This window comes from Pelophylax lessonae, assembly GCF_965119305.1.
Source record: "Pelophylax lessonae genome assembly, chromosome: 1".
In the NCBI taxonomy this organism is placed as follows: domain Eukaryota; kingdom Metazoa; phylum Chordata; class Amphibia; order Anura; family Ranidae; genus Pelophylax; species Pelophylax lessonae.
The window spans coordinates 86,051,538-86,077,243 of record NC_138768.1 but is presented as its reverse complement, the minus strand read 5'-3'; the positions used below and the strand labels follow the sequence as shown (position 1 = coordinate 86,077,243).

At 44.1% G+C, this 25,706-nt stretch overlaps 1 protein-coding gene across 1 annotated transcript in view; it reads left to right on the top strand.

The window, feature by feature from the left end:
- OXCT1 (3-oxoacid CoA-transferase 1) overlaps positions 1-25,706 on the top strand; it is a 261,457-nt gene that overhangs the window by 198,376 nt on the left and 37,375 nt on the right. Inside the window, exon 15 of the mRNA XM_082251643.1 lies at positions 23,725-23,805. Coding sequence (XP_082107769.1) covers positions 23,725-23,805 — 81 coding nt within the window. The remainder of the gene's footprint in view (positions 1-23,724; positions 23,806-25,706) is intronic.

Genomic DNA, 25,706 nt, shown 5'->3' with positions numbered 1-25,706 from the left:
AAGGCGCATTCTACGAGGGAGCTTAGAGCCTCCTGGGCCTTCTGTCATCAGATGTCAGTGATGCAGGTATGCAAGGCGGCCACATGGTCATCTGTGCACACTCACAAAATATTGTGGATGTGTTGGCATTTGTGGACACTTCTTTTTGCCACCGGGTTTTGCAGGCTGATGTTGGAGATGTTTAGTCCTCTTTGAGGGTGTTTTTTATTTTTGCGATTTTTGCTATGTGAGCTCAAGTTGTTTCTCGTTGAGCTTTTGTTTTGGCTGGTTTGCTTGGTTTAGCCTTTGGGAAGTGTTTTTTTTTTTTTTTTTTTTTTTTTTTTTTTTTCTTGCGGTTATTCCTACACCTCATATTGACACTGCTTTGGAACATCCCATTGGTCAAGAAGACATGGAGCTGTGTCCCTCAATGAATGAAAGAGATCTGTTTTTTTGTCTTGGCCTAAAATCCTTTTCTCTGATGTTCATTGACGGACACAGCACCCGCCCCTCTGTTGATTTGGGTTGTATGTTCTGACACTGCTTGTTACCAAGAGGTCCTATAGCAGTACAAAACTGAGGTCCTATAGCAGTAAATTGCAGTATGTCCCCTGGGACTGACCTATAGGCGTGGTCAACTTTTTTTCCCTGCCTAGTGTCCTACTCCTATGGAGAGTAGCATAAACCATCGGTCAAAATGAAAGAGCTGTGTCCCATCGGTGAACATCCGACAAAGGATTTTAAGGTAAGGCAAAAATCCAGTTTTCTCTTAGGTCCTCTGACAGTCGCCCCCCACTCATACAGTTTTCACCAATGGGTATTGACCTCTTATCCATAGGAGCAAGCTAGGCATAAGACTTGTTAAAAACAAAGTAATTTACATAGACACAGCTATGGGGGCTGTCCCACTGGTCCAATACCCCCCTGCTATCAGCCATCCCAACTCAGTTTGCCTTCTGCCTAGTTAGGAGTGAGATAGGCTCTCCCTGTGCTGGGGCTACAGTCTCAGCCTTTTCTTCTGTTTTTATGATTTTATTTCTGAAAATGAGAACGATCAGGCTGTGCCTGCTCCATTGGTCGGATCGTCTTCAGGGCCGCCCTGTATGGGTGCAGATGGACAATGCCACTGCGGTGGCTTACATCAACCACCAAGGGGGCACCAGGAGTGCCCGGGTGGCCCAGGAAGTGACCAGTATTCTGTCTTGGGCCGATACTCACGTTCCGGCGATCTCGGCAGTTCACATTCCGGGTGTGGAGAATTGGCAGGCCGATTATCTGGGCCGCCAGACTCTGGACCAGGGGGAATGGTCCCTGCACCCGGAGGTGTTTCAGATGCTGTGTGCGAAATGGGGATCCCCGGATGTGGATCTGTTCGCGTCCCGGTTAAACAACAAGGTGGAAAGGTTAGTGGCAAGAACGTGCGATCCTCTGGCAGACGCCTCGGATGCGCTGGTGGTGCCTTGGCACCGATATCGTCTGATTTATGCCTTTCCTCCGATTCAGTTGTCCAGGTTCCTTCGCAGGTTTGTCTCGGAACCAAAGTTGGTGATTCTGGTGGCACCGGACTGGCCGCGCTGGTCTTGGTACGCGGACATCATTCAACTAGCCATCGAGCCTCCATGGCGGCTCCCGTTGCAAGACAAACTACTGTCTCAGGGACCGATCTTCCATCCTGCTTTACAGTCGCTGGCTTTTACGGCGTGGCTGTTGAAAGCCAGGTCCTGAGAGACAGGGGTCTCTCCTCAGAGGTCATTCCTACCTTGCTCAAAGCGCGGAAGGCCTCGTCTGGGAAGATTACCGTACCTGGAAGGCTTATTTTGCCTGGTGTGAAGCCAGGGGCTTCCCTCCTCGTTCCTATTTGGTGACGAGGGTGTTTGCCTTCCTACAATCTGGTGTGGACCACTGCCTTGCGTTGGCCACGATTAAAGGCCAGTTGTCTGCACTGGCTGTTCTTTTTCAGCGCCCCGTGGCATCTAACTTTGATTCGCACCTTTTATTCAAGGTGTGCGTCATTTGGCCCCTCCTCGGAGGGCGCCTCTACCTCCATGGGACTTGAACTTGGTTCTGTCCGTTCTGCAACATTCTCCTTTTGAAAACATCAGGGAAATTTCTTTGCCTCTGCTGTCTAAGAAGGTTGCCTTTCTGGTGGCGATCACTTCTGCCCGCAGAGTGTCGGAGTTGGCGGCTTTGTCCTGCCGCTCCCCTTACCTGGTGGTTCATAAGGTTAAGGTGGTCTTGCGACCAAACCAGTCTTTCCTTCCAAAGGTGGTTTGACTTTCACCTTAATGAGGACATTGTTTTGGCTTCGCTTTGTGCAAATCCTAAACATCCTAAGGAGTTTGCCTTGCATTCCTTGGATGTTGTCCGGGCGATCAGGGTTTACCTGCCGTCCACTGAATCCTTTCGAAAGTCGGATTCTCTTTTCGTCCTTCCTGAGGGACCTCAGAAGGGTATGGCTGCATCTGCGGCGACCATTTCCAAATGGATCAGACAGACAATTGAACAGGCCTATTCGATTAAGGAACGGGTTCCGCCCTTCCCTGTCGAGGCTCGCTCTACCAGAGCGGTGAGTGCGTCCTGGGCCTTAAGACATCAGGCTTCAGTGGCCCAGGTGTGCAAGGCTGCGACTTGGTCGTCTGTGCACACCTTTTCAAAGTTCTATAAACTTGATGTTCTGGCATCAGCAGGTGCCTCCTTTGGCCACAAAGTTCTGTGCTTCAGTACCTTGAGGGGACCCTAGCTTTGCAGGGCCCTGACTGTTGGGGTTGTTTTCCCCCTTGTTTGTTTGCTTTCCTGGGTTGTTGCTCCAGTTGAGCTTTTATGTTTACCGGAGGATAGCATTATGATCACGTAAGGTTTTTCTCTGATGTGGGTGCTGCGTTGCCTTTTCTGACTGTTGCGTTTTCCCACCCCTCATGTCTACACTGCTTTGGGACATCCCATTGGTGGGCGGCGACTGTCAGAGGATGTAAGAGAAAATTGAATTTTTGTAAAATCTTACCGTAAAATTCCTTTCTCTGAGTCCTCCGACAGTCGCCGCCCCGCCCCTCTTTTTGGGGTTCTTAGGACTCTTAATTGCTTGCTACCAAACTGAGTTGGGATGGCTGATAGCAGGGGGGGTATTGGACCAGTGGGACAGCCCCCATAGGTGTGTCTATGTAAATTACTTTGTTTTTAACAAGTCTTATGCCTAACTTGCTCCTATGGATAAGAGGTCAATACCCATTGGTGAAGACTGTATGAGTCTGCGGCGACTGTCAGAGGACTCAGAGAAAGGAATTTTACGGTAAGATTTTACAAATTCCGTTATTTCGTACCATGTGCAATTAAACCTTAATTTTGCCATGTTTGGAAGTCGGATTCAAAATAATTGTGATCACATTGCTTATGAGAATTAACCTGGCACATTTTGGTATTACTATTACTCGTAGTCATATATGACCTAGCCAGTTATCACTGTCTCCTCATCCAGCACATTTTTATCATAAAAAAGGAGGGGGTTATGTCTGACTAAAAGCCCCAGCATACACACGCGCGTGCACACCATTATCTCTCTAAAGTCTTACATTTTACCCAATTTTACACAACACATGCATATCACTCTCGCTTTCTTTTAACGGTCTTCAAAATGTCCCTGCTTGAGTTAGTTTAATCTCCCTAAATTCTGCTTTACTCATTTTGTTCTGATATCCCTTGCATCCCATATACTGTAATCCCATATTTGACTTAACTCTAGCTTCTATGATCAGACAGGCAGCCATAGTGCTCGTCCCATCTTCCTTCTCTGACCACATATAAAGTACTATGTTTGGGCCAGGGCCAAAATTTTTTATTCCTATACAGTTTGACTCTCATTTCTGTTTTTTGGCTTTTTTTTCATGTTTTAGAATGTACTAGTTGTGGTGCCTAATCCTAAATTCATCCCATAACTTAAAGGGGTTGTAAAGGCAGTCCTCCCAATCCCTGCCAGCCCATCTGCTAGGATAACCTGTACTATGTGTGTCACTTTTTAAACTTTGGATGAATTTCAGAAAATGTTTATTCAGGAGAAAATAAATAAAATAAGCACAAATTGTACAAGGCTTACAGCAGGGGACAAAAGGTTGATGCGTTTCTCACGGCTTGAGTGCTTTGTCAAAACCAATGGTTTTGACAGCAAGCCAGTCGTGTAAAACGTGTCAATCTTTTGTCCTCTGCTCTAAGCATTGTACCATCTGTGCTTGTTTTATTGTCTCCTGAATAAACATTTTTGAAATTGCATCTTACGGGAGTGCAGCCAATTCCTCATCCATTCATCCATAATTTTCTGTAGCAGTGGCAGGGCGTGCACCTTGGCTTGGAATTTCACTTTCAGCCAAGCAGACTCACCTGGAGCAGCATTTCCTGCATCTGATTCATGAACACTTTTTTTTTTTAAACGACTTCTTAATGCCTCTTTTGTTTTGTTCTCGCCTATCAGTGGTCTCTCTTCCTCAGATGTATATACTACAGAGGGAGGGGCTGAGATCTCCTACTGACATCTGCCGGGCGGTCACGTGACCTTCGGCGAAGAGAAATAGGGTATTTAGAAGAATTCTAAAAAACATACGCTATATAGTACATGTTATCCTAGCAGAGGGACTGGCAGTTATGGTGAGCAGTCATTTCTATACTGCTTAGAACGGTGCTGGGAGGGGAGGGGCGGGTGACAGGCAGGGAGGGAGAGGACGACAGAAGAGAGCGGATGTTGGAGGCACATAAACTGAACAGTTTATCATGGCTGCTGAGCCCTGCCACTGTGGTCAGTTTACAGGGGGAAGGTCAGAACCAGGCAGTATCAGCCAGGTATTTCAGGGGAATAGAAGGGGCCAAATTACACGGCACAAGCACTGTAGTGCGGTTCGTGCTTTTAAGGAACAGGATCTTTTTTTTTCGGTAAACTCTTTACCATTAAAATTTCCCCTTATGTCCAGTGTTAATTTGTCGGGCATCCTTGATCCATCCTGTTCACATAGCTGTTTCTCTAGCTGTTTAATCTGCATGATTCTTAGTCCCTGTGGATTTAGTAACCTGTTTAAATTGTCCACTTTAACCATTTATCTTCTAGGGGCTCCGTATAGGTGGAACTGCACCTTCAGTTCATAGATTTCCTAGCGCTGCTCTTGTGCTGGGCATTTTTGATTCCCACTTAATTCCCTTAACTTTAATGCCCATAATAACTGGCCAGTCTCTTTCTCTTCTCTACTTGTGCCTATACCCTCTTCTAAATTATCACAGCAAGGGTGTGCTTCATATAACCTGCACTATTCTTCCTTCACTATTCTTCCTTTTCTTACCTAGAACACACCAATGACCGTAGATAATGATGACTTAACATATAACCACCAATCAATACAGTTCGATTGAGGAGTAAAATGGGGTACCCTTTTGTCCTAAAAATGCCTTGCCGATCAAGAAACTCTGGTAACTCAACTGTGTAAGCAAATGGCTAATGGGTTATCCGAAATTCCCAGGCAGTCTCAAGCTCCTCGTTTCAGTTTCTCAGAGTCAACTGTAAATTCCCTTCTAAGTAGAGCTCGCCAGCTGTTCTGGAAATCTTATAGATTGGCAACTCCTATCCTATTGATTAGTGGTTCCATATTAACGAACTACTGCAGAATGGAATGGACACAAAAGATACTCTGCATCTTTCCAACCAACTGTTCTGTTCGACACAATTGAAGTTTTCTATGCTCATGTTTATGTAGGTATCACATTACTATTACAATTGTACTTTTATGGTAACAAGGGACATAAACATCTAGGTAGGCTAATTTCTAATTAGGATTCAAAAGAATTCAAACATGTAATGAAAACCTTATTTGTGTGCAGTGCGCAATATATAGGAAAACATGCAAAATGGAATACAATTATATGCAAAATGTATAATTTCCCTAACACCTGTATACTACACTCACAGCCAACATGTACCCATGCAAACACCTGCCAATTTTTCCCTCTTATATTTATTTTTATTTTTTTCTCTCAAATGCACCCCACTTTTCTTCTATTCTCCCCTTCCCTCCACCCCCTACCCCAAAGGGCTATCTCTCCTTGCTCAGCTCTAGACTCAAGGTAGCCACTGTAGGGAGGTGTACTGGACCCCAGACAAAACCATGTACTAGAAGGTATAGCCAATGTATGTTTGTGGGTGACCCTGATATCTTTTGATGACGAAACATGTAGGGAAGAGCATTTGATACATTTGTCACAATGTCCTTTACCTTATGGTGGGATCTATTCAGTTGGTGTTTTTTGCAGTGAATGTAATGACATCACAATCTCCCTCATCTAATCAGAATGCTTTCAGAGATCCTCCAGGTAGGGTGTATGCATCCTTAAAATCCAACTCTGGGCAAATAAATGTATCCCTTGCTGTAGGTCTGTGCTTACACTGCAAGGGTTAACTGCTCATTTATGTCTAGTGAAACAATAAAAGGAGATATGCTTACCAGATCCTCTGCTGCTCCTAGCAGTTACTGTTTCCTCCAGCTCCTGTATCCCCCACACTCCAGCAGTCTGGGGTCCTGACTTCATGACCAGGGCACGGTCCATAGCCAGGAGACATGGGGAGCACTGTCAATCTCGGGAGTAGAGCATCAGGAAAACAAAATGGTTTCTCCTCTCCCCAGGACAAAACGAGCTACTAATGCTTGCAGTGTGGACACAGCCCCAAGCTGGACCAATGTAACTAGGCAAAAAAGCTATACCTTGAATTCTACTTTGAGACTAGACTATGTAATAACAAATTTCCATTCTGGCGTAAAACAATGTTGTGTTTTATTTATTGATTTTTTTTGTTTTTCCATATTGCTGAAAATATTTGAGCATATGTTAATGATTTTCTTCCAGCCACAGCGGGTGGAACCACTAACCATCTCAAAGTGCCAAATAACCACAAAAAAAAAATATGAACCCAGGTCCAAACACAAATAAGGAGGCTTCAGGATTTAATGATCGGTGCTTGAATAGCTGAACGGAGATGGATGTGTTAGGTGCAGCCGCTTCTGTTGCCACGGAAACTGTTCATTTCAGAATGCCTGTCTTGTTTCCCGTCTTTTCCATAATCTAGTTTAAGGCAATATGTGACAAAAGAGCAGAGAATTGTATAATTGTACTCCTTTTTGCTTTATTTTAGCGTGTTCCATATTTAACATTCCATACTTAAGTGCTGGAGGGCTTTTTTTTTTTTTTTCCTTTAAACATCCTCAGACTGTTCATAGTTTGCTTGCTAAGCACCCCTTCAAATACGTTGTTCTCATTTTAATCCGTTCCTGTAGTCTTGCAGTCTTGGATTTTTCTTTTGATGGCCACATAATGAACTTGGTGTCAAGATTCTTTACTGTTTTTGGCCAGTTTTTACAGCCTTGTGTTGAAATGTGTATAACTTACAATGCTTGCTTTTTTTTTTTTTTCTTTCCTCAAAGTAGCATTTAGAGACCTTATTGCTTTGCCCATACAGGGCAAAGCGACTGGAAAGCCTACCTACAGAGTATGTTTGATTCACCTTTCCCTCAATCCCCATTTGCTCTTCCCTCTGTCGGTGGCACCACCAAAATATGTCGGGGGCCCAAATTGAGCTGTGATGTTGCCCTATCCTTCATGTAATATTCTTTTGTGAGTATGACAACAAAGCTTTCACATTGTGGCTGAGGACATTTAATTCAAGTGGAATTGTAACTGTTGATGTCGTCCAGGGGCTCTTGCCATATTATGCAAGTTTGCAAGATATATTTGCACGTTATGGCAGAGTTAACTTGCAAAGTACTTTTCCGCTAATGTGATGTTCACGTTCCGCCCCCCTCCCCCTCCCATCATTGCTCTGTTGCCAGCACTTCTTTATTACAGGTACTTGTATAGCGCTTTCAAGTTTATACAGCTCTTTCCATAGATATTGTACATTCACGTCAGTCCCAATCCCTTAAAGAGCTTACAATTTACTCACTTGCTGACTTCATAACTGTATACATCATGTTTTTTACGTTAAATGCCAGGGTTATGGTTGCAGCTAGATGCCATGGCCCCCCTTGTATTATTTTTTAATACAATTATTTAATTTTTTTTCGTTAGGCAGCTGGCTTTAGGATAAAAGTGACCCAGCAACAGATATGCCACTTCGCCGCAAAAATCACACTTTTAGAAGTGGCGGTAGACGTGCCCCCCCACCCGGGTTAACGTTACAGATGGGTAGCTGCGGTAACCATCCGACGTCAACAGGGGTTTTCCATAGAGATTAACGATGGCTAGAGGGTCACTAATCATCTCCATCCATGCATTTGGAGGACTGGAGTGACGTTGATGTCCCTTACGGTTCTCAGGCAATGTAAACCATTTTTTTTTTTTTTTAAAGCGAAAAATAAATGGAGAGAAATTTTTAAGGTCCCCGTGTGCTCGCGCGCAGTAGTGAACGCATACGTAGATCACACCCACATATGCAAACAGTGTTTGGATCATACATGTGGGGTAACAGCTGCAAACATCTGAGCGAGCGCAATAATTCTAGCACTAGATTTTCTCTAACTCTAAAATGTAAAAAATTCATTGACCACCATTTTATTCTCTAGGGGCTCTGCTAAAAATATGTATGGTCTAAGTAATTGTCTAGCAAAAAATACTGATTTTTAACTTGTAAGCAACAAATGTCAGAAAAAGGCTGGGTCAACAAGTGTTTAAGGTCCCGAACTCCCATTCGTACATAACACATACTAGGGCCAGTTTAGACAGAAACCAATTCAACTACCAGTACCCGGAGGAAACGCAGGGAGAACATGCAAACTCCAGGCAGGTAGTGCCTTGGCTGGGATTTGAACAGACAACCCTAGTGCTGCTACTAGGCGTAAGTGCCAACCATTTGGCCACTGTGCTGCCCACTTCCGTCCTTGTCTTCCTGTTCCAGTGTCTTTAGCGGTCTTGATTAGCTGATGATTGGATGATGTAACTCATGTACGGGGAGATTGTATCCTGGCACCCAGCACTTGTATGCATTAGTGGTAGATTCCACCTCACACTATACTGGAATCAACCATGTGATAAAAATGGTGCTGCAAAGACTCCTAGACTGGTTGTGGTGTACAAAATGGATAAAATATGTCACCAGCACACTGTGCAGTTTTGTTGCAAAGTCATCACATAGAAAAGCAATGTTTCAGGACCCTTCCCCAGGCATATACCTGCAAATGGATCCCTGCATGGTCCTGAAATGTTGCTGTTCTCTGTGATCCTACATTGAAAAGAGTCTTTAAACTTTAAAACAAGCTTGTGTGTGTGCTGGAGGCATATTTCACCCATATATGGCCATTAGTGTAAAAAAAAAAAAAAAAAAATGCTAGAAGAGAACAGATTTAAGGCAACAAATATGGAGTCTCTCCTGCCATAAATTGCTGGCAATTTAAAAAAAAAATTACAATTATGTGCACAACATATCTTAAATCTGTTTAAAGTTTGGCTAGTGCTCTTCGCACATAGATTTGCAATCATGTAAACTACAATAGCAAAACTCTGTTGGGCTGATTTTTTTTTTTTTTTAACTGCATAAAGCCAATACTTCACGTAATCTTACTCTGAAAAAAAATACATTTTGGTATTCAGATGGTTTTGCCAACTTTCTAAACTCAGTACTGTAGAAACGTAAAGGTTTTCTTCTCTATCTCTCGAATAACAGCCAGTGAAACAAAAGTATATATGTATTCGGTCCATTACCAAATTAAAACCCCAGTTGCCAAATGGTTATATGCCATGTCTTTTGTATGTTAGCAGGAAGTGTGGTTGTTGCCTGATGCAATTCTCTATTTTTCATTTTTTTTTTTTTTTGTCATTGTACTGTATTATGTCTCTCTTCTTACACGCTACATATAAGAATTCAGTTCGGTGTCCCCGGAGATGAAGGGATTTAATATCCCTACCACAGTCGCACAAGAATAGTTATGTGCTGTCAGCAATAATTCAGACATGATGTAGGAACATCAGAAGTGACATTAAGAAGTGCTTACCAATCACTCGGCAAACACATCGAACGCGGCATCTGTGATCTGTGTTCATTTGTCAAGATGAAGAAGTTCAGATTAATGGCAGATTACGGCCTCTTGGCCCTGAGACTTATGATGTATCATGCCTCATTAAGATGGAGGGACATGCTTTTCTTATCTTAATTTGTGAGAAATAACCTCTGGGTTCTGATTCATGTGACGTGTCCTACTTTCTCATGTACAATGCTAAATCCGGGGAAAAAGTTGACCAGGCCTGTGTTTTATTACTTGGTTAACTGAACTTCCTAATATTTCAGTTTAATCAAATATTGTACATTAGCTAGTCTGCTGCACTCAGGGTTATATATTCCCAAAATAAGGAAGACAAAACATTAAATGGCTACTAGCATATTATTGTAAAGCGTCTCTCGTTCCTTGCCAGCTTTGATGTTGCTGAGTAAGTAAAAACTCTGTGCTAGATCAGTCCAGTTCCAGAAATATAAGATCTGTTGCAATGTACTTTCTGCAATAATGAATGGACTATGAACAGTTAGACCAGTTATCTGTTCTTGGGTTGATCTTGTGGCAAAGTCATTTTATATAACTGTCAGGGGAGGGTTGTAAAGAGGCTCCTTGCGCTACACTAGATTTTAAAAATGAAGGCTTCCACTAGTAGAGTAAGTGTCTGTACCGCTAGACCAAATGACACCAATATCCTTCCACCCATATCCTCTGAGCGCAGAGCATTGAGAACACCTGTGGGTACCGCACCTTGCACCCAGACTAGAATGCTGCTGAATTCATAAGAAAACTTACCAGAAGACTATGTATTTAAAAAAAGTAAATGGGGAAAAAAAAAAGGGGGGGGGGGGGGTTAGCGGATTCCAGGATGAAGCTGTACTGGGGATAAAACTTTTATATTTATATATTGCACAGTGCAAATTTCCATAGCTCTATGGATTGTCATCATAGAGCGTAAAACAGGAATGGTCTCCTTTTAAGCCAATAACTCTTAGCCAAGTTGCTCTCAATGAAGCCTTGGGCGGAGGCTGGGAAAACTGATGACTCATTTGCTTTTGTATGTATAAATTCAGCTTGCGCTATTGAGCTATCTAAACAGGATTTTTTCCAACAGGTAAAGATAAACTGTAAAACTAGACTTATACAGGTCATCTGCTGCTCATATTCAGCCTCTGGGAGACCACTGATGATGTAACTCCTAGGCATGTCCACTGGCAGTTCATTGTCCCAGGCACACGGCTGAGTTCTAGACATTAGATGCTGGGAAAGTGTCAGGAGTGTACATATTTCATGTGCCTTACAGTTTACAAAGAATTAAAAATTGCTAGGGGCTAAAAGAAGAAATGTGAGCAGATAAGATCTGTCAAAAATAACTCTGCCTCATAAAAATGTTTTTAGTGCCTCATAATCATGCATACTTGACCAAACATATAGATTTTTTTTTTCAAAAAGAAAAATTCCAAAAGTGCAGCACTAGTGAACATATAATATAAATCAAAATAGAAAAAAAACACATGAAAGTGAATAATCATTATAGTCAATACTGGTAAGTCCAAATGGGTTAGGATAAACCTAAAATCAACAATCCCAGGTGTATAAGTGACATGACTGTCCAATACGGTAGTGATCAAGTGCTCAGTGGATCCCAACACCAACTGCGAGTGGAGATGTATTATGCTCACCAGAACAGTAGAACTCAGAGTGCCATACAGCACCTGGGTCAAAACAGCTTGATATACTGTAGATCGTTGATCCGGAATAATAGACAAACCACAGATGTCCAAGTGAAGATTTTTTTTTCCCCCATCAACACAGATGGTACATCTGTGTTCCCCCATCAATCAATGATTGATCATCTTGGTACTGTACATTTTGCCTGCCCAAACGTGGTTTGAATCTCCAGATCAAACACAACAGCGTGTTCCTGCTGAACCGGCTGATATTTAAGCCATGTATGACCTGCCTTTAGATCAATCGCTGTCTTTTCTTAGGCTAGCCATACATGGGTAGAATTTTAATCAAATATTCATACAAAAATTTGACAAAATCGTCCATCTGAGCATGCTATAGTACCATCAGTGACCTGACAAGTTTCATTAGAAAGTGCTAGTTGTTTGCCATGCATGGGCTGCTTGAATGTGATATTTGTGACCCTACCTCATACCATAATACCACATTTAACATTCACAAATGTTGATAACAGACAAGTAACGTTCAAGGTGTTCATTTATGAAACTGAATTTTTTTTCTCCGTTCACTTAGCAGTTTTCCGAGGAAAATCTCCTCTGGCACCCTTTTTATGAAGCGGAGAACTTCAGTTCTCACAGGGTGAACAGAGAAGTGCCAATCACAGGGTGCCCATCCCCCATACAGGAAGTAAAGTGTGACAATGTGAAGCCTTCAAGGGTGAGCTGGTGTCGGTGATCATTGAACTGGAATGTGCTGTTGGCAGGTGGTGCTGTGGACCAGAGCAGAGCATGGGATCAGAGGCTGACAGGGCGTGCGTGTGTGGCTGAGTGTGTGCGAGTAACCCCCCTCCCCCCCCAGAAGAGCGGTGGCGAGCGGTGCGAGAACCCCCCCCCCCGAAGAGAGAGCAGGTGGCGTGCGAGCGGTGCGGTAACCCCCTCCCCCTTGCAGGAGCGAGTGGTGCGGTAACCCCCCCCCCCTTGCAGGAGCGGGCGGTGCGAGTAACCCCCCCCCCCCCCCGACAGAGAGGGAGCAAAGGAGACGAACAATACAAAGGGGGAGGCTGACCAGGAAGTGACAAAGGAGGGAGGCGGGAGCAGAGAAGACTGACAGTCTGAGGGAGGAATCGCCGTCAGGAACTGAAAGTGTCAGGCTTAAAGGGACACACACTTGGTAAGTAAGACTGGTGACTGAGATTGAACACTGACTGAGGGTGTAGAGTAGTACCTAAGTATCTGTGAGTACCTATTGGTACCTGAGTGTTTGGGAGTACCTGAGTGTCTGGGAGTGTGTGAGTGTCGCGGAGTACCAGAGAGTATGGAAGTAGAGTTAGGAAGCTAGAAAACAGCCACACAGGACAGACTTAAACTACTGAATCCCCATTAGATTAGTAGGTGCAATGCACGGCGGATGTGGAGATGCGATTCAGTGTACATATTGTGGCATGTATACGTTCCTTGATCATGCGATCGAGGGTGAATGTAAATGAAAGCCCAGGTCCTGAATCTAGGGAAGCAGCTGACAACAGTGAGAAGACTCTCTATACTGAAGGAGAGCTGGGATCGTACCCGACAGGTGCAGGCCGGGGCCTGCACAGAGGAGGGTGGAGAAACGGGTGCAGGCATCAGAGTGGATGGGTGACAGGAGGGGTAGAAGGGAACAAGGCAAGGAGGCAAGTCCTGGGCTGGAGCACCCCCAATAAATACGCCCCATTGCGTGGTGTTGGGGAAACCAGTCAGGGACCAGCATTGCTGGATTAGAGTGACGCCCCTAGCTGCCAGGGGAATAACTTCTCCAGTAAGGCCGGGAGAAAGGGAAAGGAAAGACAGGTGCTGGTGGTAGGGGACTCAATCATTAGGACAGACGGGGCAATCTGTCAACGACCGTGAGCGCCGAACTGCCTGTTTACCAGGCGCTCGGGTTCGGCACATCACGGATCGGGTGGACAGATTACTGGGTGGGGCTGGGGAAGACCCAACTGTCATGGTACACATGGGTACCAATGAGATGGGCAGAGGGAGATGGAGAGTCCTAAACGATTTCTGGTACTTGGGAGCGAAGTTGAGGACTAGGTCCTCCAAGGTAGTATTTTCAGGAATACTACCTGTACCTCGAGCCACACCAGAGAGGCAGTGGGAGATTAAGTTAACAAGTGGCTGAGCAGCTGGTGTAGTAAGGAGGGTTTCGGGTTCCTGGAGAACTGGGCCGACTTCAGTCGGCCACTGGCTCTTTGGTAGGGGCGACGAATTGCACCTAAATGGGGAGGGTGCAACCGTACTGGGTGAGAGGATGGCCAAAAAGTTAGAGGGGCTTTTAAACTGGGTGATGGGGGGTACAGATGTAGAATTAGCCAGCGGGGAGCAAGATTCAGAGGGCACAAATGGGGATGTTAGCGGTAGGGTGTTCAGAGTTCCTAAATCCAAGGTGGGTATGGGGAAAAAATCACAAGAGCAGCCAAAAAACATCAAATAAGGCTATGGTATGCATCCAGTCAAAATTACGAGGTTTGTATACCAATGCCAGAAGCCTGGCCAACAAGATGGGAGAGCTGCAGCTGTTGATATATGAGGAGGATTTTGTGGGGATAACAGACTTGGTTCAACAACTCTCATGATTGGATGGCGACCATTCAGGGGTATTTACTTTATCGCAGAGCTAGAGAAGGTAAAAAGGGGGGAGGGGTGTGTCTGTATATTAAGAACAGTGTACAGGTAAATGAGGGATGATATTCATAATGGAGCTATGGACGAGGCAGAATCCCTATGGGTAGAACTTCAAAGGGAGGGCACTATGGGGAAGGTAATATTGGGTGTATGCTATAGGCCCCTCAACCAGAGGGAGGAGGGGGAGGCGGACCTCCTTTCACAGATGGGATTGGCAGCAAGGATGGGAAATGTCATTATAATGGGGGACTTTAATTATCCTTATATAGACTGGGCAGAAGGAACTGCGCATTTAGCCAGGCTCGGCAGTTCCTAAATGTTTTGCAGGACAATTTTATGGGTCAGATGGTGAATGCACCGACAAGAATCAATGTGGTACTTGACCTACTGATTACCAACAATACAGACCTGCTCACGGATATAGAAATACAGGGCAACTTGGGAAACCATTACCATAGGTCCATTATTTTCAGTATTAATAGTAATGGGAATCACGAGGGTAATATAAACGGACACTGAATTCCAAAAGGCCAATTTCCCAAAACTGTGCTCTTTGCTAGAAAATATCAAATGGGCTAGAACCCTAGGAACAAAGAACACGGAGGAAAAATGGGAGTGCTTCAAGAGCATACTAAACAAAGGGATTGTCCAGTGCATTCCAAAGGGAAATAAATTTAAAAGAGCAAAACTAAACCCTGGATGGCTAAACTTCCAACATAAAAATGCATATTAATACTAAAGAAAAGGCCTTAAAAAAAAACAAGGCTGAGGGGTCATTGGAAGCATTACAAAGAGTGTAAATGTAAAGGCGAAATCAAGGTGGCTAAAATAGAACACGAGAGACATATAGCGGAAGAGAGTAAAAATAAACCCAAGAAATTCTTTAAGTATATAAACAGTAAGAAAGTGAGGCCAGAACACATTGGTCCCATAAAAGATGACGAAGGAAATCTGGCCACAGAGGACAGAGAGAAGGCGAAAGTGTTAAATAATTTCTTCTCTTCAGTCTTCACAAAATAATTGGGAGAGCTACACTAACCCAGCTTGTAATGCTAAACTAAGTAATGCACCTCAGGAAGTACCGCCATGGCTAACAGAAGATGGACTTGGAACTAAACTAGGGAAACTTAACTTAAATAAATCACCGGGACCGGATGGCTTGCACCCGAGGGTTCTTAAAAAAAAAAAAACTCAGCCAGGTGATTGCCAGACCATTCTTGATCTTTAAGGATAGTCTACAGACGGGTATGGTGCCAGCTGATTGGAAAAAAGCCAACGTGGTACCAATATTTAAAAAAGGGCCGAGATATATCCAGGTTAACTATAGGCCGGTCAGCCTAACATCAGTAGTCTGCAAGATTTTGGAGGGAATGTTAAAGGACCACATACAAGACTTTAGTAATGAAAACGGTATTAGTAGTAGTCAGCATGGATTCATGAAAAATCGTTCTTCCCAGACCAATTTATTAACCACCTACGATGAAGTGAGCTACCACCTAGATAAAGGTAAGCCTGTGGATGTGGTGTATCTGGACTTTGCAAAGGCATTTGACACCGTTCCCTCACAAACGCTTACTGTACAAACTAAGAAATGTAGATATGGACCATAGGGTGAGTACCTGGATAGAAAACTGGCTCCAGGGGAGAGTCCAGAGGGTGGAGATTAATGGGGAGTACTCGGATTGGCCGGGTGTGGAAAGTGGGGTCCCCCAAGGTTCTGTCCTGGGACCAATCCTGTTGATTCATAAATGATCTAGAGGGGATATCTAGCACAATCTCGGTATTTGCAGATGCTACTAAATTAAGCATGCCAATATCTTTTATGCAGGATGTGGAAACCTTACAAGCGGACCTGAACAAAATAATGGGGTGGGCAACTACATGGCAGATGAGGTTTAATGTTAAAAAATAATGCACTTGGGCGTCAAAAACACGAAAGCAAGCTACTCACTAGGAGGGAAACCTCTGGGTGAATCCAAGATGGAAAAGGACCTGGGGGTACTAGTGGACAACAGGCTTGGCAGTGGCATGCAATGCCAAGCCGCTGCAAGCAAAGCCAACAGAATACTGGCCTGTATAAAAAAGGGGATTCACTCCAGAAATGGAGATTATTCTCCAACTCTACAAGACTCTGCTCCGGCCACATCTGGAGTATGCTGTCCAGTTCTGGGCACCGGTCTTCAGGAAGGATGTGCTGGAACTGGAGAGAATCTAGAGAAGGGCAACAAAAAGGGGAATGGAGGACATCAGCTATGATGAAATTCTACAAGCGCTGAACTTATTCTCTCTGGAGAAGAGACGCTTGAGGGGGGATATGATATCAATGTACAAATAATGTACTGGTGTTGACTCTAGCATAAAACAAACTTTTCAGAGAAAGGGAATACAATAAGATACGTGGCCACTCACTAAAACTAGAGGAAAAACGGTTTAACCTTAAAATATGTCAGGGGTTCTTTACTGTCAGAGCAGTAAGGATGTGGAATTCTCTTCCACAAGCAGTCGTATCAGCAGGGAGCATCGATAGTTTCAAAAAACTATTAGATGGACACCTTAAAGACCACAATGTACGGTTAACGGCAAACACACATACACACATCACGGGTTGAACTGGGTGGACTGATGTCTTTTTTTTTTTTTTCAACCTCACAAACTATGTAACTATGTAATAAGTGTTTCCTCGGAGAACGGCCAAGATCTGTGTACAATTGAAAGGGCCGCCTGTAATCTCGTGAGACAAAGCGAGATTACCTTATGAGAAAATCACTGGTGCCCATTTAATAAGCAGTGATTATCATTTTGGAGTACACGTGCATTCGACCCCCACTAATGTTAATAAAATTAGTCCCCCTACATAAATATATAATATATATATATATATATAATCTGCATACACACATCTTTTTATGTGTGTATATATAATGTATATGGCAGGGGGACATGATTACGGTGTTGGGGGGGGGGGGGGGGGGTCTGAACGAGGAGGGGGGGTCTGAACGAGGAGGAAGGATGTCAATCTTCCTCCTTCCCCCCTCAGTTCTCCCCTGATTCAGTCTTCTCTCCCCAATTCAACACCTCCAGGCTAGTGAATCTAGGAGTGTTAATGCTGGCACAGATTGCCAATGAAGTGCGGAGATCGCAGCGTCTTAACCTGGCCATTTCTGTGTCAGTCAATGACAGGTTCTCCGTGTGTAGAGATGATTAGCGGAGAACATGTTCGCCCCCGATCATCTCGGTTTTATGAACCGATAATAATCGGAAATGAGCTGCAATCAGCAGGATCACTGCTCATCTCAGTTTAATAAAGGACACCCAAATGTGCACATGTACATTAATGTGTACGTTTTCTTTCCTTAATGGAAACCCTGTTCAGTTGGAAAATGTATCTCCTATTTAAACAAACACAATTCTATCCTCCACTGTCAAGTTTTGCCATCACTTTGGTCAAAAAAGGTTGTCTAATTGTTTTGATTTAGGGCTCTTTCACACGGGCGTTCTGATCAGATCCGCCTGTCAGTTTTTTTAGGCGGATCTGATCGGATGACCCATTCAGCCCTATGGGGCAGCGGATGTCAGCGGAGACATGTCCGCTGACACCCGCTGCCATCCGCATCCGATCCTGTCTGTGAAATCCGGATGGATGGAAACCCTGTTTTCCATCTGTCCTGGGGATCGGATGAGAGCGGACAGGCGGTCCGCTCTCATCCGATTCCCCATAGAGAGCAGCGGGGCTCTGACACCTCCCGCTCCGCACAGAGCTGTCATCCGCCGGCTCAGCGGGGATCGGCAGATCGATCCCCGCTGAGCAGAGCACGGTCCGCAACGGAATGCGGACCGTGTGAAAGAGGCCTTAGAAAGTAGAAAATTGAATAAATGTTTTTAAAACATTCATTTTTTTTTTTTTTCTTAATTTTAATTATAATACAAAATTTATATAGCGTCAACCGTTTTGCACAGCACTTTACAAAATAAAAGGAGACCATACAGTTACAATTCAAGACAAGCTGGTTAGTGAGCCCTGCTCATGAGTGCTTGCAAACAAAAGGGAAGGGGAAGTGATACAAAAGATAGTTACTGCGTGTTAGATCAGATGTTCGAAGAAAGTTTTTTTAAAATTTTAAAGTATTTGTAAAGGTTTTATCTGAATGCATTATATGCATTCAGATAAAAAAAAAAACACCTGTGCAGCAGCCCCCCTAATACTTACCTGAGCTCATCTTTATCCAGCAATGTTGTAGAGTTTCTCGCTGCTTGAGACTCCCCTCATTGGCTGAGACAGCAGCGCTTCGCCATTGGTTCACACTGCGGTCAGTCAGCCAATCGGGAGAGGGGGTGGGGCCGGGTCACGGCTCCATGTCAGATTAGACACAGAGCTGGGACTCTGGTGCCCGCATAGCAAGCTGCTTCCTGTGGAGGCACTCAACAAGAGGAAGAGGCCAGGAGCACAGTCGAGGGACCCGTGAAGAAAAGGATCCGGGCCACTCTGTGCAAAACCAACTGCACAGAGCAGGCATTATTTTGAACATGTGATCAGCAGCAAAGGACTAGAAGTTCCTCTTGCTTATGCTGCCCTGCAGACAGGCTGTGAAAGAGATGGGTCACGTGGCAGTTGTACATAGATTAGGAAAAAGGTACTTAAGATGGTGTGTGGGGTTTTTTTTTCCGTGCCATCCTCTGTATACAGAAAGTGAAGAGATAATGGTAAACCATGTGTTTAGTATCACTTTACTTTCTAATTGTGTATTGCAGTCTTTATGATTCCGATATAAAGATATGTGTTATTTTTATGTTTGGAGATCGGCACGGCTGTTCTAAGAAACTTTTGTCCTGAACTGTTTATTTAGTATTCAAGTATTTTCAAATACAAAACCGATTGTAAAACCGGTCCCTAAAGCAAATTCCAGTTATTGCCAAAGGAATTACAAAACGTTGAGTTTGAATCTGAACCTATCCAAAGCGGTCACATGTAAGAATGCTTTTAATGGCAATAAGATACATGAGTAGCTCGACAGAAAAGAGTAGAGCAATGAAGACCACAAAGGAACACAGGCGCCACTCTTAAGTGCAGTAAGAACGTTTAATGCGAATAAAAAACATACACCAAAGTACTCACAAACGGGCATATGTAAAGAAGCATTAAGTGTTCATTGTAATGATCCGTCCGTCCGTTCCCATCCGATTCCCCCATAGAGATGTATGGGGAACTGACAGCTGTGTCTCTGCACACAGCGCGGAGAACAGCTGTCGATCCCCCGCTGAGATACAGAGTCCGTCGGACGGATAGTGTGAAAGAGCCCTAATAGGTTAAAGATTGAGGGAGATGGAGGGCACCCTTGTCTGGTTCCATTGGTTATGGGAAAGGACCTGGATAAAATATTTGACGTGTATACTTGTGCAGATGGGGAGGATTATAGGGCTAGAATTATGGAGAGGATGGGTCCTATAAACCCAAATTTGTTGGGGGTTTGGATCATGTAGCCCCAATGTATCCGGTCAAAGGCCTTCTCCGCATCCAAAGATAAGATGTTGATGACCCTTTTCATGGTGTCTGACACCTATCTGCCTGCAGTGAACTGCTTGATCGGGTTTAATCAAAGATGGAAGTATAGGAAGAAGTCCTAGAGGCCAAAATCTTAGCATAGTTTTTTACATCGTGTTTAAAAGGGAAATAGGTCGAAAATTAGGTGGCGAAGTGGGTTCTTTGCCTGACTTTGGAATAGTAGCTACATATGCTTTTAACATTTCAGGAGGGAATGAAGAAGAGGACATTGCTTCAGAATAGACCGATGTCAATGTTGTAGAGTGGGTATTCTAAAAGAGTTTGTAGTAGTCATTTGTCAGGACCAGGTGACCAAGGAGTTTTTTTAATGGCTTTTTCCATTTGATTTGTGTGATGGGCATATTGAGGGCCAATAATTGTGTTTGTGATAATGAGGGGAGATTTAGACCCCAGAGGAAAGCTTGGATAGCTTCATTCATAGTTTGCGGGGTAGACTGGTCATCCTTAAGATTGTACAACGTGTAGTAATACTCAGCAAAGGAGTCTGCATTATTTTTAGGCTTGATAATTTTACTGATTGGTCAGATGGACCGGGTAAGGTATTTTTGCTCGAGATTTGCATTCCTTAAGTCTTTGGGATAAAAAATTGCCAGCTCTATTACCAGAGGAATAGTGTGACATCTTTAGGGAGGTTAGGGGTTTGTTATACTGTTCTATGAGAGCAAGTCTGAGGTCATTACGAAGTTGGAATAATTTATTTGCTATGCTAGCATCTGTATGCAGCTTGTTCTGGTCTTCTAGGTTTTTAATATCTCTCAAGTCGGTCTAATTTCTGTGTCCTCTGCCTTTTAACCCTAGAACAAATTTTACAATATAATTCCTCTGTTACACCTTGTGAGCACACCACAGAGAAAATGGATCAGATGCCGACTATTTAGTGTAAAATAATTAAGACGTTTGGTAGTAGCGGAATGAGTGGGCATATGCATTACATAAGTTAGCTTGCCATATGTATGCTTGATTCGGAGTGTTCCCCTCCATCCCTATTATGGAAACAGGAGCATGGTCTGACCATGAAATATGTATGATGGAGGAGGTCACTGCTTGAAGCAACACCTTGTCAACCAAGATAATATTGATGCATGAGCAGGAGTTGTCTGGAGGAGTTAAGTTATAATCCTATTCACTTGCGTGTTGGCACCTCCAGACATCATGCATATCTGCAGTATGAAGAAGTTACAACACAGGAGGTGAATGTTTAGATGTGGAGGTAGTGTCTAGTTTGTGGTCTACCGTTGGGTTGTATTATCTGCAGACAATCAGGGCACCTTAGTGCCGTTGATTTTGCGAAATAGTTTACGAAAATAGCGAAGTTGGCGACTATTAGGTGCATACAGATTGACAATCGTGTAAAGCTTGTGTAGTTCTCCTATTAGAATGAAGAATCTTCCATCTTGATCTGGGTAAAGTTCTTGAAGTGTAAAAGCTACAGAATTTTTGATGGTGATTAAAACGCCTTTGTTTTGTTGTCGAAGCCATAAAAACATGGGGGTATCTTCTATGTTGGAAAGAAGGGGTATTTGAGGCCATAAAGTGTATCTTGAAGACCCAGTATATCTCTGTAATTTTAGCGCTTCCTTCCAAACAGAGGACCTCTTCACAGGATGGTTAAGACCATGTACATTAAAGGATGTAACAGTACCATATTGATCAGGTAAAATTGACTGTACCTCAGGAAAGTTCTGGCATTTTCAAAAGAGCGGAGGAGATGGTTTCCAAGGCTTTATTGTAGGATTGAAGATTTCAGCGCATTCCAAATAGAAAAAAGATAGACCAAGGAATATACAAAGTTAAAGCAAAACCAGAGAGGTAAAAAGGTAGATTCCAATGGGAATCTGGTGGCACATAGCTCAGGAGGGGGGGAGGTTCGTGTTCTAAAGGCTCCACAGCATTGCAGGACAAGTGATTGTATGTTTAGAATGTAGAAGAGGTGCTCAGGACATGTTTGTTTTTGTTTTTTTTTCCTTCTTGTGAGGCACTGTTTGCCAGTCATTCTGTGTGTTCAATGCAGGGAAGGGAGGAGATTTCTCCGGATCTTGAGCAGGAACGAAGCAGAGTAAGGCGTTCGTCAAGAGACTTAACAGTTGAGGAGTGACTGTCACGGTCAGCTTGGAAGGGTATCCCCACCAGTACACAATGTTGTGGTTGCGTAATGCTTTGGTTATGGGTAGAAGGGATTTCCACTTTTGCATCGCGTGCTGAGAACGATCTGCAAAAACTTGGATAGCAGAATACTTTTAAGGAGGTTGTTGTTTTTTTTCGAAAAGCTGACATTGATCCTTGACATAAAAATGTACTCTCATCAGCACATCCCTAGGTATGTTATCTGGGAGAGAAGCTGGTTTGGGCAGATGTTGTATTCTATTAATGTTCAATTCAGAGTCTGGGACTGAGGTAAAGAAGGCCCTCATAAGGTCACGTGCATATTGTTGGGTTGTATGGCCTCCGAAAAACCTCTCATTTTTACATGATTTCTGCACGACCTGTCCTATAAATCCACTATCTTGGCTCTGACCCAGGTCACTTAGTCGGATTGATCATTATGCGCATCAATCTGAGTTGAGGAGGCAAATTCTCCCATCTTTTTTTCAATATGATCAACTCTTCCTGCCAGCTCATCCACTTCATTCTTAAAGTGCCTCATGCATTCCATAATTTCTGTATGCAGAGAACTACGTAGAGAGACAAGCATGTCCTTGAGTGGTATCCGAAAGGGGCTGTTTAGCAGTAGGGAAAGCATTGATAGTGTCTGCCAGGACACGTGTATCCCCCAATGAATCTAGCGCAGTGCTCTCCATTCATGTGGTTCTCCGGTTCCAAGCTAGGCTTAGGCTACGCTGGAATGCGGGAAAAGGGTGTAGATGCATCTGGAGAGCGCTGCATGGAGTCACCCTGGGAGCTCGGGCTCGGCGTGGACGAGGAGGCACCGCCAGAAGAGGCCAGGGAATGTCCACCGGTGCCACCTTTGAAAAGGCTGCGGCTCGCTAGAGGGAAGAAGTGCTGTAGCTTCTTCGACTGTACAGCCTCCTTGATCTTCCGAGGCATCCCCGGTGGTCGGGTGGTGGTTTCCCTGGCTACCGGGATATGAGAGGCTGAGAAGAGGCACCTCTTGATGTCCCATTGCTGGAGCGGAGCTGCAGACTCAGGTGTCCATGCTGCAGCGCGGTAGCCATGCCCCCAGATCCTGGACCGTGTTTTTGATTAACTTGATCTCTGCTGCTTTATACCAAGAGAATAGTGACAGGGCATACTGTGCTGCAATTTTTCTTTCATTGTGACAGATGCAGGGTGCAATTTAGGCCTGGAGGTTGCCTGCGTTATAGGTATTGGAAAACGTTATTTAAAAAAAAAAAAAGGAAATGGTTAACTTTTTTTGTTGGACTTTTTACTGATTATAAAGCACAACCAGAAGGAAGCAGAAATATCTCCCAATGTATGAGAAATGCCTTCCTAGTCAGTTGTCACTGAAAACCAGTATCTCCATTGGAAGTTTCTTCCTCCGTTACAATTCTGGTTGCCCATCAGAATTTTTGGTCTTGGTTTTACATTCATTTTCTTGTGGCTAAGAGCTGCCTCTGGCTTGACATTATAGGGCTATAAGGTTTTGTATTGTCTCACAGGCAATCTAGCCCAGCATCAACATCATACCTTGCTGGCTATCATTTTGATTTCCAATAACAGAGAATAAAGCTAAACCATAAAGTTCCATAAAGAGAACCAATAAGGTGTTGACTTCCGATAATACAGAGAACCCATACAGAATTGCTAAAGAATTTTATTGAATTTTTGCACGTGTTTTCTGACTAACACATGGACTTCTGCTTTATTACAGGGAGGAGCACACAAAATTTTGGAACAATGTAACTTGCCTCTTACTGGTAAACAGTGTGTGGATCGTATCATTACAGAGAAGGTAAGCCCTTTTTAAGTTTTCCCATTACTTTGTGTAGGAAAATATATCATCCTCACAAGACAGTGCTTGGACCTGACATTGGCTGCTCGGGCCCGAGCACTGCATCCTAGGTCTTGTGCCCTCCTTTTCACAAAAATCATATGTTTTCACACCATACAGCTTAGGAATGGTACAGTGGGGGAGCAACATGAAGGTACCAGCAGGGGCAGAACTGTTTTTGCTCTTTTTATTTCTAGGTAACCGCTATTAAACTTCATCACAAAGGTAGGCTTATGGAAGGTTGAGCATCACCCAGGCTCCTCCCTTCCTTGCCTATCAGCAGGTACTCCCACTGGGAGCCAGTCTCCTTACTGTTGGAACACATTAGCACAGTGTGTAATTCCCCCCCCAATCTACCTTAAATGTGTTTGACTAGGGAAATCGTTTTTTTTTTTTTTTTTTTTTCCCTCGACCTGCTGCTTGATGAAAAAATGATTATGACCAGACTAAATTTTGCGTAAAATAAAATGTATGTGAACCCCCAAGACCCTGTTCACACATGCTCTGGGGCCCTGTAAACCGTGATTAGTTTGTGTCCCTAGCTGGTAGATGCTGCATGCAGGCAGGCAGCCTATTCAAATCTGCACGGACACAGCCACTGGTCCTATTGAGATAGGTGTTGAGTTGCCACAAACGTACACCGTATGTTTTCAGGGATGCTGACCTGCATGTATGTAACATGTAACCACTACCTTTTCATAGACTTGAATGGGCTGCCTGCAGTGTATGGGCCTCAGTGCTGTGTAAATGAGGTCTTAAAATTTAAAACTTAAGCCCCGTACACACTTAATGAACGATCGGCCGTCTTTTGTCCAGGGCTGTTGTGTCTGTTGAAAACTGCAAAAGACTGCACACAAATTTTGTCGGCCAACAGCCGACTGCAGAAGTGATGTCATGTGATGGTTAACTTTCCTTGTCTTTTTTTTTTTCTGAGCATGCCCAGTCTTGCTAATCTGCTGTCTATCGGCCGAATTCTGTACTGACTGGCGAACAATCGGCCGTTCTGGTGTTGGCCAACAAAAATTTCTCTAGCGCTCATTGACAGACGTAGTCCTCGGTGATACACCACCTTCGGGTTATGTTGCCTCCACAGGAGCAGGACTAGACAGGAAATTAAAAAGCTCTGGCCACACCCTAGGGGCAGTCCCAGAGGGTATATCCTCTCTCTCTCTGCCTCAGCAAATCAGTTATTTTCTGTCTAGTTAGGAATAAGGACCTAGATACCTTGCTGGGATCTTAGGTCCTGGCAAGATTTTTTTCTTAAAGGATTTTTTAGACAGCTTTTTTTCTCCAGTGTTCCTGTGAGATCTTCAAGCAAGAAAGCTGAACTGGGCGAGACGGGCTGGATGTTGAGATCCGGTGGTCACCCCAGTTCAGCCTACGAGCGCGTGCAGGCCATAGCTCCGCGCTGGGTCGGCCGCGACAAAGTCCCATTAAAGGACTGACCCCGCGAGTTAAACGTCTCGCTGAAATGCCAAAGACCATGAGTCACGGCGTCCATATCGGTCGACAGCCCTCCCGCCCCGGTGGAGAGGGGTACTGTCAGGAGTTGGTGCCCGCCTGGTTCCGGTATGGTGAGTAGTATGTTCTCCCTTTTCCCCTGACGGGTCTTGTGGTGAACGCGGGCCCCTCTCTGTATGGTAAGATAGAGTCCCTCTCTATCCTATAAATGACACAGATCCTCCTACTTTGAGTGTGATTTTATGTGCAAAAAGCCAGGAGGCTTGGTTTGGGAGCTAACAGTCTAATTGTATACATGTTAAAAAGATTATAATCTGTGGCATTCTGGGAATCTTACGGTGATAAGAATAAGCTACCTACCAGTCAGAAGCCACGGACATGTAGACTGCCTTCCTAATCAG